Consider the following 15,760-nt stretch of genomic DNA (forward strand, 5'->3'; position numbering starts at 1 on the left):
TCTCATTACAGTATGTTTGTGTCCTCTTCATATATTCTATTTTCACTTCAATTTGTATCATCAACATTTATTACTCTCTGTATCTTTGTCCTTGTCATTAATATAGATTGTTAATCGGTAAGGCCCCAATTCTGATCTTTGTGACACTTGTTATACCAACTTCAGATGCCCTGTTTATCTCCCCTCTTTGCTTCCTGTCCCTTAATCATCTGTCCATGCTGATGTATTAATCTCAGCTCCAAGAGCCTTTATTTTGTGCAATAACCTTTTCTGTAACACCTTATTTCCTTTTGGAAATTCAAGTACCCCGCATCTATTGGTTCCTCTTTATCAACCTTACCAATTGGATCATAAAAATTACTAATAAATTTGTCAAACACCCTTTCCTTTTCATAAAACTATGTTGTGTTATGATCCTAGTTGGTGTTATAACTGGATGGAAAGATCCCAAAATGGAATGTGACTCAAAAGGCCCTAACTTGCACCTTTTTTCAGAAAATAAGGAGGAACAGAGTCACAATTGGTTTTAATAACAAAAAGAAATGTATTAAACACGAAGACTTGGATTATGATAATAATACTCCTTTACTTCCTGCTTAGCTTCACAAATATATAGAGGCGTTAAGGTAAACATGGAGCACAAAAAATATGTTAAGTCACAGTAGTACAATAGGTCCCTTTAAACATACTGGTTGTGGTCAAATACACTATTTATGGTGGCACATTTGTTAGCACTGCTGCCTCACAGAGCCAGGGACCCAGGTTCAATTTTGGCATCGGGTGACGAGTGGTCTGTGTGGAGTTTGCACATTCTTCCAGTTTCTATATGGGTTTCCTCCGGGTGCTCTGGTTTTCTCCCACATCCAAAGATGTGTGGGTTAGTGTGGTTGGCCATGCTAAATTGTCCTTTCGTGTCAGGGGGATTATCGGGGTAAATATGTGAGATTATGGGAATAGGTCCTGGGTGGAATTGTTGTTGGTGCAGACTTGATGGGCCAAATTGCCTCCTTCTGCATTGTAGGGATTCTATGATTAACTTTGGGCCTAAATGAATGGCTGTGGATTTCTCCCCAAACTCCCCTAGATGATTCTTATACTGTGAGCCACCTTGTCTCACTGAACTCTGGTTTCTACATGAGTTCTAATTCCACATTCAAAAACACCTACTTGCAAATTCTGTTTTAAACAGTGCTTTCTGTCAGTTGTTTGTATTGAAAAATCCATCTGGGTTTTCCAAATCATACTTTTAAAAAGAATCCAGGTTTTACAACTCTCCTTTTAGGATTTCTTTGTGTTGACTGTTGTACCAATTGTTCACAATTGAATTAACTATTGATTCCCAGACTTTATTAAGATGGCATCAGACTTTTGATTTATCTCTAGGGTTTGCTTTCCCACTTTATTACTGGTTACTGCCTTTTATACTCAACAGCATTCTGTCTGTTTTTCCCTTGTATTCTTCTTGGAATTATGCCTTGTTCAGTTTATGGGTCTCTGTTCTCTTAACTTCAGTCTCCGTAAGACATTTTTTCTGTCCCAGTACCGTGGTTATCTGGACTGTATTTTGTTTGTTGGTAAGTCTGTCTCTTTGCAGCTCCCTTATCCTGTTCATCTTGCTTTTTCCTGGCAGAGTTGAGAGATGTTCATTCCCCAGTGTCTTATCCTTAACTGTTAACAAATTAAGCTAAAACTAAACTCAAAGGCCTTTCTACCTTAAAAGGGTCCCCAGTTGCTAAGCAATGGTCACATGTTTCTGCTAGGTTATTAATTTTCATGCCATTACCCTCTCTGGGCACGAGAAGCACAATTTGAATTAAGTAACCCCCCACACATCCAAACACCTTTGTCTAGCATGAATCGAACTATAGGCTTTACCATCCTTCCACAGAAACATTTTAAAACTATACTTTATTTCTGATGTTTACCAATATGAATATAAAATCCCTTAAAGCTACCTTTGCTTTCCTAACAGTTACATTTTTTGATCATACAGAAGTCCATTGTTGAGGCAATATGTAGAGGACTTTGGCAGTGCACTGGAGTGGGGAGCTGAGCAAGACCACTGTGGTCAAGTTGATATGAGGAAAATGGAATGGGTGTATGAATTTTGTACCTTACCCACCTCATTTCCCTTGGGTGTGGGTAGACGGTAAATCGTAACCCCATGCCTCAAAATTGGCCAATGAATTTTGCCCTGTAAGTTTAGGTTGCAGGAGTATCTGATCTCTTCAAAAACCACACCAGAAATAATACCAGCAGACACTATTTTTAATTTACTTGTTTTTGGAAATTATGTATTTATATAATTTTTGGATAAACAAATACCAAAGAAGTTCTGGTTAATTTTTTGGTCCCACTAGCTGTACGTACTTCTCTTTGTTTTAAAAACTTGCCATGTATTTAATGATTATCTTTATTATTTTCAGATGCAGTTATTCTCAACAATATTGTACAAAGCTTTGGTCTTTTGGACCTTGTTAAAAAAGTTTTAGCAAGTCACAAGAGTCAGATGGATCGTTCGCGAGAACAGTACACACGAGATTTAGCAGGTCAGTTTATGTGCATTAATGTCCTGCTGCTGAAAGCTAATAGGGTTCTGATTTAATTGTTGCAAAAAGTAGAATTTTTTATTTTGTGCTAACTGTTAGGATGTTTTTGAAGTGTCTTTATATTTACTCCCCTTTCAGAAGTGAGAGTTGGGGAGATAATCACTGGAATTCTACCGCATTGCCCACCACGGAATCAGAGCAGGCGAGGGGGCAGATAAAGGAAATGTGCATTGACTTTAGGCCAGAATTTCCAGTCTTGCTCAAGCGAGGCCATAAAATTCTGCCTAATCTGTTTGTCATTATTAATAGTACTGTACAACTAGATTGTTGAGAATGCACAGCTTTAGATGACTCCTGTCTCCCTGTTTGGTAAGTGTTGGTGTCCCCACAGTACCTTCCTGTGATATTGTAATAGCGTGCGAGAGATTGTAGGCAGAATCATCATTCCATGTTTCTGTCATGTAAAGTGCACTTCAACCTGTTGCTATCGACTAAATGCTGCAGTTTCAATGAAGTTATAGTTCATCTCATTTTACTGTGCTAAATTCTGGGAATAACACCTGGATGGCACCATCTTCAGTGGGTGTATCACAGAGTGAGGGAGTGTCCTCAAACTGATGTTTAACTAATCTATAGGCAGAAAATTGGTAATTGAAATAAATTAAAGAGAAGAAATCAATGAGGAAAGGAAGAATCAAACCAGTCAGGGTTGGCAAAAGGTGCGTGGAATGCAAAATGAAAATAGTTAGGAACAGTTGAAATGTATCAAGGACTATTTGCACGGGAAAACAGATGGGCCTGGACTTTTCAGTCAACAATGAATGATCGGTGCATGCCTTTTACAGTCATGCACAGACCTTTTCTGGGCTTTTGTTTGGTAAGGGTAGAGAGTACTTTCAGCATTGTGCCCTCTGCAAGGGATCTGCAACCTGCATAAGCCAGGCAAGAAAAGCATTGCTCTTCAATTAATTAGTTTGAATAATCTTTACCCAGCTGTGCAGGCTTTGAAATTTGTTCTAAAATGGAAATAGGGAAGGGTGGCGATCTGACAGAATGCAGAAAGCCCAGAAGTCAATTCAGTGCAGTCAGTCAACAACTTAACTGAGTCACTTCATGAGCATTTTACCTTTGGGTTTTGTATCCAAAGCTCAGCTGAGGACGTAGTGAAGGTCTTATGATGTCATCTCAACCCCAGTATTTGAAGAATCAATGTAGAGATGGAGTTCAGAAAAGTTAGAGTTTGCAATAAAGGAAGAGGAGGTTCACAGATAAAGTTGAGATTGGATAAAGATTGCGCTACGTTTCAGTAATATCTCCCTTGATGTGGTGCTGGCACTCTGAGGAACCAGAGGGATCCTGTTCCACAGTAGCAGGGTATTAAATGCAACCGGTGACAAGAAGAAGGTGTGGATGGAGATGATTCAAGAGGTAATGTCTGTTGATGAACTGCATTAAGAGCATTAGCACATCAAATTACTCAATTAAAAAAGACAGAACTGGAGCTAGAGCAAGAACTGAACTCCTGTGCATATGGTTGTTGTTCAAATTGTTGTACAAATTTGGTTCCAAAAATAACATTTGAGATAAAGTAACTGCCAAATAAGACACTGGGAGAATGACTAAAGCTTAGTTCTATCCAAAAAAGACTTACTTCCGTCATTCCCAAACTGATGTTCAGAGTCTGAAGAAGGCTACGGTTGTTTTTGCAATTCCTGTATTTTCCTCGTCATTGTAATAATAGAATCCCTACAACGCAAAAGGAGGCCATTCCGCCCATGAAGTCTGCACAGACTTTCCAAAGAACTTCTTAATCAACCGTCCCCACCACTCTTGATCCACAACGCTGTGTATTTATCTTGGCTAATTGCACATCCTTGGACACCACATAGAGTCTGTGTTGTTGAGATAAGTGAAGTTATCTTTGGAGACTGTCATAGAGTGTGTTGCTGAGATAAGTGAACTTCTCTGCTGTTGACAGGTTCTGCTTATGGACTGAAACATTCGGCTCAAGATAGGTTTGCCTGGAACAGGCTGGTGCATGATTTCAGTTTTCTTCATATTGAGTTAAGATCAAAGTTGTCACGTGCATTGGAGAACAAGACGTGCAAACCAACATGGACAGCTCTAATCGGGCAGCTAGTTCTCACGTACAATCATTAGCAATGGGAAATTGGGACTATCTCCTTGGAAACTCTGGTCTTTGCCTAGAGACATCTCAGCTTGAGCAGCTTCCCACACATGCAATACCTGATTTCAGTCACTATGATGGAAGGCAACAGAGATTATTTCAGAAAAAAACATGCTAAAGAGGCCGTTGCTAGCTAGCATGCAGCTTGCTTAACACCATTAGTTACTGGGAATGGGTCAGAAATTTCCAAAATATTTTTTGGCTTAAGCTAGTCTTGGTTTTAAAATACAGAAAACTTGAAGTCACTAAAACCCGTGACCTGTCCCCGTTACGTGACTACAGTTTTGTAACTGTGACCTCTGTGGAAGGCCATCCAGTTTACAATTGACGTTCGGTGTAATAATACATACTCGAGGTCCGCAGTTGGTCTGATGTAAAAAAGCATTCTTAGACATTCTGTGTACATTAGAATGTTTTTTTTAATCTCCGCTCTTTCTGAACTCTGACTGCAACAGGGCACATAACGGGTGCAGTATTTTCTAACGTAGAAAGTGGAATAGGTCAGTGGGACTGGGACCTTTGCTGTTGCAATTCTTAATAAGCCTGAATTCCTGCTGGCTCTCAGATAACTGTGGCATATGTACTTTTTAATCAATAATCAGAGTTATCTAAAACGGCATTGTATTTGGAAAGCACTTTCCCAATGAAGCCTGGGTTTCATTTTATTGCTCCATTTCTCCATTTATGTTGTCTGAATCATTACAACTTAACCTACTGCACTGCCTTTAGAGAGCCACTGAAAAACTTGTTTCCTTCAATTGTTCCAAAATAATTTTGTTATCTTTCTTTCAAGTTTAAATAACAGCTACCACACACGTCAGTATTTCTTTATCTTATGATATTCTATCCCTTCTGGCCTCACATTCTCTCTGACTTTAACAACCACAAAAGCGTTTTATTTGTGCCCAGCCTTTCTTCTCTCCATCACAATTAACTCCTTATCAGCTAAAGTTTGTTGAGACTTGAGTACAGCTTCAATAAATGGGAAGCTATTCTAACAATGCTCCTGTATTGCTTGATAAGATATAAGAAAAGGCTTGCCATCTGAAAGGTACACCCTATCTGCTCTCCATCCTTTAACTTCAACTTTATTGCAAACATCAATAAAATTACGTCTGCTCTACTCACTGCTCAATGTCTTCAATGTGAAGTGTCATGGTGTATTTTACTAAATGAAAGTAGCTACATTAGTGGAATTAGTTATTGCTGACCCAATTCTCTAAAGAAAGCGTTTTAAGCAACCTGTCTTCCATTTGTGTTAAAACAACAGCTCCCTCATAATCTACTTTTCTTAATTCATTTTCCCAGATTCACAAAACTATGAAACGTATTTGTTTTAATATTTTATTGTTCTTACAAGTGCTTCACATGAAACGATACCAGGAATAAGCAGGGACTAGAAAAACTAGAACTTGTTTTACTGTAGAGAAAGTTAAAACGAGAGCTATTAAAGTGTTCAGCTGAATAGAGAAAACATGTATTTCCACTCATTGCTGACTTGGTAACTAGAGGACATGAATTTAACATCATCATCAAATGAAGAAATGAAGTGATAAAGCATTTTTGTATATATGCAGAAGATTGTTGGGACAAAGATGTCATAACAGAAACAGTGCTGGAAATTGAATTCATAATCCTACTCGAGGAATTTGATTAATTTTCAAAGAAAAATAAATTCTTCTAAGTGAACACAGATTTAAAAAAGAAATGGAGGGAAATCAGGGGAATAGGACTAGTTTGTTAGCTGTTCCAGTAGACTGTAATTTGTAATGGTCCAAATGACTTCTTTTTGTGGCTATTAGATTTAATTATTCATCTGTCTTTTCCTCTTTTCATGTCTGTTGATGAACTGCATTAAGAGCATTAGTACATCAAACTACTCAATTCAAAAAAGACAGAACTGGAGTTAGAGCAAGAACAGAACTCCTGTGCATATGGGATTGTTGTTCAAATTGTTGTACAAATTTGGTTCCAAAAATAACATTTGTTGAGATAAAGTAATTGGCAGATAAGATACTGGATGAATGGCTAATTCAGTCCTATTCAAAAAAGGAAATTAACTTTTACCCTGTAATATACAAAAAACTTGCATTTATTTGATAACAAGATGTAAACTTTATTCTGCGTTCACTTACGCCACCACATCCTTCGTTCTTTCTTCACAATATTACTTCATCTTTTTTCAATCGTTGAAATCTTCTAATCCTGCTTTTGACTTATTTGTGGTTGACAGAAATTAATTTAATGAAGTCAAGGGCAGACTTTTTTTACCTTTCTCCTTACCATCATAATTAGTGGGATCGGAAACTCATTGAGCTCTTCTTAAATGGGCTTTCCTAAAGTTCTTTAACTGAACCATGGTATTACTATCCTGCTTTCATGTTCCTTTTCCAATCATGAAGGGCACAGATGTGACAATGATGATGTGCCAATTCTCCCAAAGGAAGAATTTCTAATTAAAAGGATGACGGCACAGGTTGCAATAGCTCACCTGCACATGGATTTTTGGGACTGCAAGACTCTTACCTGGAGCCCCTGCGACTCTGAGAGAGTGAAGTGGGGTGATCTTTCCCAAGGACCAGAGAAAGAAGACAGCCTGTCCACCGAGTTGGTGCGGATGGAAATGGCTGAGGAAATCAACAGAAATGTAGTTCCTTCAAACGAGAGATAGTCCACCAGGGACCTCAGGAGTGTGGGAGAGGTAAGTAGAATAACAATATTAGAAACCAGGCCTCACACTCTGACTTTCCCAGCTTTCTCCTGCATAGCACTCCTCAGAACAATGTACCTTTCAACTCCACCCATGTCTCTCTCTCTCACTTTCTCAATTTTTCCAGGATCCACACATCCCCATCTGAGCTGGCAACACTTATACTCACCGTCATCCTATTGCTATGCCCATAATTTCTAATTCACCCTCCACAAATGTTGCCCATGGCTGCTACCCGCACAAGTCATTGCTAGCACTTGTAACTCTCTGCTTTCTTTCCTTGCAGAAGCAAGCACACAACAGAAGAGGCAGAGACCTGTGGGTGGCCTTCCAGTGTGAGGCACATTGATGGCTACTGGCAATGCACGACCACCTGCTCAGCTGGGAAGGAGGTCTTGTTCCAGGAGGCTGCAGTTATCAGCAACACTCAGCCATGAAATCCCGAGTGTCCTAAAGTACTGATGCTCACATATGTTGAGAAAGCTAACCCTCAGCCTATAACCTTGTGTTGGAGGTCTCACTCCTTGGAATTGGGCCTCTTTTGTCGATCTCCTCTGTCCTTTGGGGCAGGAAGTGGTTGAGGACAAAGTTCTGGTGATGCTCCAGCTGTTGCTGGTGCTATTGATGTAGCTGTTGTTGCTCCTCTGCTCTTTCTCACTGGTGCAGGGTAGAGCTGAAAAAGCTACTCACATGCTGTGGAGATGGCTGGCAGTGGGGAGTAAAGCTCATGGTGAATGAAGTGACTTGCAAGAAGTAGGTAATCACTGATTGCTTTTCAATGGCTTCAGCTGTTCCATTTCATTGTTCATATACTTCCCAACCAGTGTGTTTCACTGAAATTGTACTTCCTACTGTGCGCTCACCTTGTGGAGAGTTTCACACAGCTTGGAAGATCAGTTCGCTGCTTGTTAAATGCTGAATCCTTGGTTAAAACAGAAGTTAATTTATCATTATTAATAGTTAAAGCCTTACCCAACAGCTGCACACTTAACTCTATGCATGCACCCAAACAAGCCTCCTGTTGCCAATGAAAATTCCCCCGGTCCAACTTCACCACCGGGTTGTCACCTAGTTTCTCATCAAATGGAACCAACGTCGCTAGTCTTACTGTCCAGAAGAACTCAGAGTAAAGGATGTTGGATTTTTTTGGTACATTTAAATTAACCAGACATTAATTTTGTAACTGCTTATCTCTGAAATAGCTAGGCCTTGCTTCAACTCTTGGCCCTTACAAGATAGAAGATAGGTCTGCAGATCATTCACATATATCTTGCACTCAAAATGAAGACAACTACTTCTCTGTTGTATTGATTTACTCCCTACTTACCTTTGTTAGAAAAAAATAAATTTGTGTAGTGGTACATCAAATTTGCGTATGTATAGTCATTGTAGGATTTATCTAGTTTTCAGTTCCACTTACAACCACATGTGCATATCAAATTTGTGTATGTATAGTTATTGTAGGATTTATGTAGCTTTCAGTTCCACTTACAACCACATGCAGGTGAAATGTTGATTAGTCTTCATGAACTGCCTAAAGTTCATGCTAAAATGTGTGATACCTATTTTATTAGCAAATATGGGTCTGTAATAAGGAGTTAGATAAAAATGAAAAAGAAATATTTATCAGTGATGTTGCATGACATCTAGAAAAAATCATTTTGGAAGAATGAGTTAATTAAATTTTTGGTTATTGAAATAAAGTTTTCTGTCAATATGTAAATTAGTTTATACTATTGAGCTGATTTGAACCCGGCTTTGTAAATTTGTAATTCTGTTCCCCTATATTTAAACATTTAAGGCCTAAATTTTCCAATATGGGAAGAGGCCTCAACTCAGCTTACATTTCTAATATGCCTCTGGACCATGAGGAACTCGTAACCTATGCATGCCTGCGGTACTTACACAGGAAGTTTAAACTTCCAATAACTGATTTTAACCTGCCTAGACTGCTCCAAGATTCCCATGATAGAGTGATTGGATGGCCAGAACCATGGAGGCTTCAGCTGTTTGCCCTGTATTCTATTTTGTACAGAGATTTACTTAGAACTACTCCTAGCAGGTATAAAGCCAGTTGAGCAGCATAATTCTAAAAAATCAAATGGCGTGTCAAAGCACTTCAGCACCCATAATAATGTATACTTCCTCCCCACCCCCCAGCAATGATCACTGCCTCCCGTCAATAGTGCTCAACCCCTGTCCTGTAGGCACCCAACCACCTCATGACAATATTCACACCTCACATCCCATCCCAGCAATGTTGACTTGCCTACCTGTTCACCAACCCTCCCTGCCCTACCCAAGGGCAGTGCCCTCAAATTCCTGCAACCTCTTTTTTAACTCATCTTCTGGAACCCATGGCTCCTATCTAGCAGCTGTCAAAAGAATCGGCTTTATTGGGGAATGCGAGGGGGGAGGCGGGGTGGTGTTGAGCATTTTCATGGATTCAGGGAGGGCATTGCACACAGTCGAGGGTGAGGAAAGGGAGTGAGCACTATCAGGGTCGGTGGGGGTGGGGTACTGAGAAGAGGGAAATTATGCTTTCAGAAGTGAGGGAGAGGGGTGCCATGAGAGGAAGTTACGCAGTGTTGGGATTAAACCACTCCGTTTAAAAACAGTAGAAGTCAATGAACTGAAGCCAGGCCTTGGGAACATGTCTTCAGTTTATGATGAGAATGAACATGATTGCACTAGGATTACAAGCTTGACCGTCCAACTCTGTTCATTCCTGCAGGAGCCGGCACAGAAGGTGCAATGGCTCTAGCATAAAATGGTAAGTGGGTAATTCAAATCACAGTCAGTTTGGGTGGTCCCTCTGACATTGAAAAATCTGGACTATAATAGTAAAACTTCATCAGCAAGAGGGAAAATGTTGTGATTATGCAATTGTGAATTGTTCCAAACATTTCTTCCTAAACTGATAACATTTCTGCCAAAACAGTTTTATGACAGTGGGTTGGGCCACATGCTTGAAGCCTTAAATGGACAGTTAATGCCCAATTTAAGGCCTTATCATGCTGCATCTCCAATTTAACAGGTGGTGGGAAAAATCTGCCCAACATGTAGCCTGGCAGGAACTTTGTGGGCTGTTGGGGAAAAGGCTGAGAGTGGCGCCTCCTTGCCAGGTCCACATGCTAATTAGTGCACCCCCCCAACAGTTTTGCCTTCCCATGTCCATTCTCTTATCCACCCCCTCCAAAATCCTGTTTAACATGCCCAACTCCCATCATTCGTCCGCAGGCTTGCCAGTCTAGCCCTGGAAACATTCTGAATACTTGGTATCAGACCACCCATGATTCGTCTTCCTCCTATAACTCCTGCAATACTGACAGTTGTCAACCAACCCTGGTGTGACACAGAGGTGCTGGCCTCTGATTAGCTAGCAGCTGTATGAAGAGGGTCTTCACCTTGAAATCAGATGGAAGTTGCTCCTCATTTTAAATAGCTGAAAAATTAAAGTAGGACAAATGGAGGCAGATTTGCTCCCAAAAGAATGAGGGGGCTCGCCCTTGGCAAATTCAAATTACTGTGACAATGTGCACTTTTACATGTATGTTGTAGCTTGAAACTATGGTAAGCGATGGTATTGGCTCCAACTTTATTTCCATCATATGGCTGACCAGAAAACTCATTTGCTCTTACCACCTGCTGTTGGCATATGATGGAAGGATTTGCATATTGATATTCAACCTAATTGGCTGCACACCTATGGAACATGCATTTTTTTGCCATCAAGTCCTGGTATAGAACTTGAACCCAGAGCTTCTGACTCAGAGGTCGAAACACTGCCCACTGCACCACAAGACCTACCTGACCTTCAGCACATAATCCAGCTCAGGCAATCTTTTTTTTTTCTGTTAAATAAAGTGGGATTTGATATAAATAGCAAGTAAATAACATATTACTCAGACCTGATTGAGAAGTTATTTCAGGTTGATGAATTGTGATTGTAAGATAGTCATATTGTGAAATTGTTGTGAGCAAGCAATATGTGTAGTTTAGTCCAAACTAAGGGTAGAAATAATTTTGCCATGTGATAATGTCACAAAAAAAGATGCATTTTGTTAAGGAAAATACGCCTTGAAAAATAGAGAGTATAAATGGGGTAGAGGAACAAAGGGATCCAGGGATAAAGAACCACAAATCACTAAGTATTAATGTGGTCATCAAAAAAAAAACTGCGCTGGTTCATTTCTGTAGGAATGGAATTGGGAAGCAAATAAGTTATGCTAAACTTGTACAGAACTTTAGGTTAGATTACCCTTTGGGTATTGTACATAGTTCTGACTTCCATATTAGAAAATGAATATTGAGGTACAGTAAAGGTGCAAATGGTTCATATATAGATGATATCAGATCTTGGGAAGGTGCACTTTTCAGGAAAGATTTAAGAAAAAGAACAGGAGTTAGCCGATTGAGTTTTTAAGATCATGAAAAGTTTTGATATTGTAGATACAGAGAATATATTTCCACTTGTTGAGACTAAAACTAGGGCTGCAACTAAAAGATAGGTAACTATAATATTCAGTGAGGAATTCCAGAGAAATGTGTTTCCAGAAAATATTTTGAATGTGGAAATTCCTAGCACAAGGAATAGTTCGGAAGAATATCACAGATGCATTTAAATGGAAGCTTGATTAACACACAAGAGAGGAAGAATAGGTTATGTTGATAAGATTTGAAGAAACAGGATGGAACAACTTTTACGTGGAGTATATGAATTGGCTACATTGAATGACCTGTGTTGTATTATACATGCTGTGTAATTCTACATAGAGTACTGTGGTAGAAGGCAAATTGCACTCTTGTAACAAAGTTAAGATTTTAAGTTTTTAAGTTCATATCTTTGTATTTTATTGAAAGGTGTCAAACATTTCTGTTTTGCTTTATATTTGTTTTAGCGTTGGAACAACAATGTGATGAGCATCGTAAACGAGCCAAAGAATTAAAGCACAAATCCCAGCACCTGAACAATGTTCTCATGACCTTGACTCCAATTGCAGCAGCACCTCCTTCAAAACGGCCTCGCCTTACAAGAGCAACATCTGGACCAGCAACAGTGGCAGCTCATATGGTCACAACGTCACAATCAGGCCAGATCACCTTGGCTTCTGGAGTGCCTCTGTCTCAGCTAACAAACATAGGAAAAATGGCAACTCTATCCACCATTCCAGCCTCTGCAGTTGGTAAGATTTCACCACACACAGCAACGTTTACTGCCACAGCTTCACCACTGATTGGAGGTTACAGTGTACTGGCATCTTCAAGCTCAGGGATACCTAATGCAGTTGAGATCCACCCAGAGGCATCCAATCTGGCAGTCTTGAGTACAGCTGCCATCCAGGATGGTAACACAGTGTTGAAAGTAGTCAGCCCAATCCAGCTGTTCACCACAGTCCCTGGTCTCAATGCTGCGCTCCATAACACTACCCAGATGGCATCTGTAGGCAGTACACTTATGGCTGTACCATCTTCTGAAACCACCACATCAGGAGAAGGACACACCACTATACAAGTAACATCAATAAGTGAAGAACATGAACAGAAACCATAGCCTCATGTTTTGTTTAAAAGCCTTGTTGCTACTGAATGTAACTCTTGAGAACAGTACAAGGATTCTGCTATGGTGTGTTTGAACCCATACAACGCCACCAAGTGGTAATTGGTTAGAATGGAAGCTGCAGAATCATGGAGCAGGAGCAAGTTCTCAACTCTTTCAGACTTTGGCTTAAGTACAGAAATAAAGACATTTATCAGATATGCTTGGTAGAGTCGTTTATAATGCATTTTACAGAGCTTTTCTGCACTGTATTTTGTGTGCTTTAATACCTAATTACACTCAAAATGTTGTCTTGTGGTTGCTTTAAGAATCTATAATTGACTATTAATGGCAGTTTTACTTTACAATAGGTGCTCACTGTTTTCTAACAATTATTTTACTGTATTGTGCTGTTTGGATAATCACATGATTAATATGGAAAATTTGTAAATATTTGGCTGTTGTAATTTGTTTACAACTCAATATTGTACAATCTGCATTGTATTTAGAATAAGGCTGATACATGATTGCAAAGATGTAGGATTTTGTCACAGATGAAAGGCAAACCAGGCAAATACAAACAAATGGATACATTATAAGCAAGCTGATTCCTTTTTTAAAATGGATTTAAATACTATGTGTAAAAGAATTATTGCATTTGCGCTTTAGTGGCAGCCACATACAAGGTACCATTTTTATTCACAGTGAAAATGTGGTTATTTGAATGTATGAGCTATACAAAACAAATCTGATGTAGTCTTGTTTCTGTAGCAAGTTATGCTTTTCACATCATATTTTTTACACTGCTGTATGTTTATTAAAATGATCAGATCAATACTTATAAGCTAAGCTGGTAAAAAGAAATGAATCAGAAATCATTTTACTGTCACTGATTTTTCTTTCTCCCACATTAAATTGAAATCATATATTCATGTTCAGCATTTTTGAACTTCCTAATTTTTAAAGAAATTGTTCCCTGTGTTACAAGTGTGTACTCTTATTATAGTCTATACTTTGTGAAAAGTTTACAATCTTTTAGCTGAACAGTATCCTAACTGTTTAAGTTTAGGTCTGTCATATTTCCTTTCACACCAAAATTCAAACTTTTTTTCTCAACATACAAAAGTATGCAAATTATGAGAATAATAATCAGTGAGTTTATGATTGGAGGGAAAAAATGTTGAATCGAATCCTTTGAAGATAGATTGCCTGTACTCACTTCTGTAGTACAATAAGTGAAAATGTCTTTGTGACTATTTCTTTCATAATTGAAAAAATTTTTAATTCCTTCTTCACCTCCTCATGAAGTCCTTCTGAATCATTCGTTTACTGCAGTTAAAACTGTGGGTGACTGCTCACTTCCTGAACTGCCTCTTAAACTGTCTGAAATAAGATATCTGAGAGCAGCCTGTAAATAAGATGGGGGTTTTTTTGGGGAATAGATTTGACCTGTACACATCACCTTTTCACAGTTACTGAGGCTGAGATTAGTAGCACTCGATAGGAAGATTGCTGGCACAAACGCATATTCTACCACACTGTATTGAAGAATAGATAACCTGGGAATCATTGATAAGATGATCTGGGTCTCCAGTGTTGATCATATCAGCTGAACCCTGAGATGATATTACAGTCTAGAACGCGTTTATTTTATATATACTATCTGTATATGAATTTTCTAGGTAGTAAATGTAAGTTTTGTGAGTTTTTAATCAGGGTTTGCTGAAGATTACCAGTGCTTCTGGCTGATTTTCAGGAGTGTTTCACGTTCTTGCAATGTCCGTAAAAAGGATCTTTAACGCCTTTATGAAATTTATTTGTAATGAATTACAGGGAAATTCTGTGTAATCTTTCAGTATTTATCTATTTCTTTGTTAGGGTTTTTGTTCCTATTTTTAAAAAAAAATCCAATCACTTTTAAGCGACAAGTGAATTTGTTTAACTGCTGCAGTTTGAATAGAGCTTTCATTTCTTACAGATTTCAGAATACATTTTGAAACAAAGGGAAAGGGATCTTGATTTGCATTTATGTAGCACCTTATCATGTTGGACTATCACAGAGCGCAATCTGGTTGATTAATTCATTTAGAGAGAGTGGCAATTAACTGAAAGGGTGGGGGGATCCTCCTTGAGGGATTCTTCCCTGACAAAGCATGAAAAGGAATTGTGTTGGCTAAATCTGACTGAAGATGTTGGGAAATGAGAGACTGATGATAAAGAAAATGGGATGTTATTGTACAAATTGTGAATGCTGCAGAATAAAATAACTATGTGAAATTAGAGTGTGAGCAAAAGTGTTTCAGTTGAAACTTATTGGGGGGGTGGTGCTTTAACATTTTGTAAAGAAAATAAAAATTGTGTAACAGAGAATTTTTGCAAAGTATCCATTGCATATTGGTTCTTGGTCTATATTTGTGCCTGTTGATTGGTTTATATGCTGTCACTGCATTGTTCTAGTTTGTCTGTGGCAAACAAAATCCATTTTGCACAAACTTTTACTGGCATAAATTGGGTATCTCAAAAGTGTTGAAATAATAAAAACTTTTATGTCTTGCTTTGAAAGAAATGCAGACTTTGTGGGGGCAAGACTAAATGGATATAGAGTCATAGAGGTTTACAGCATTGGAAACAGGCCCTTCTGCTCAACATGTCCATGCTGCCCTTTTTTTTTAAAACCCCTAACTTAATCCCAGTTGTCCACGTTTGGTCCATATCCCTCTATACCCATCGTACTCATGTAACTATCTATATGCTTTTTAAAAGATAAGATTGTA

General features: G+C 38.8%; 1 protein-coding gene across 1 annotated transcript in view; it reads left to right on the plus strand.

Moving 5' to 3' along the window:
• Nucleotides 1–15,268, plus strand: part of gmeb2 (glucocorticoid modulatory element binding protein 2) — a 69,888-nt gene extending 54,620 nt beyond the window's left edge. Inside the window, exons 9-10 of the mRNA XM_080204958.1 lie at nt 2,427–2,549; nt 12,349–15,268. Coding sequence (XP_080061084.1) covers nt 2,427–2,549; nt 12,349–13,001 — 776 coding nt within the window. The 3' untranslated portion in view covers nt 13,002–15,268. The remainder of the gene's footprint in view (nt 1–2,426; nt 2,550–12,348) is intronic.
• Nucleotides 15,269–15,760: the final 492 nt, after the last annotated feature.

This window comes from Carcharhinus amblyrhynchos, chromosome 16 (genome assembly GCF_965287045.1).
Source record: "Carcharhinus amblyrhynchos chromosome 16, sCarAmb.v2.hapA, whole genome shotgun sequence".
NCBI classification, from domain to species: Eukaryota; Metazoa; Chordata; class Chondrichthyes; order Carcharhiniformes; family Carcharhinidae; genus Carcharhinus; species Carcharhinus amblyrhynchos.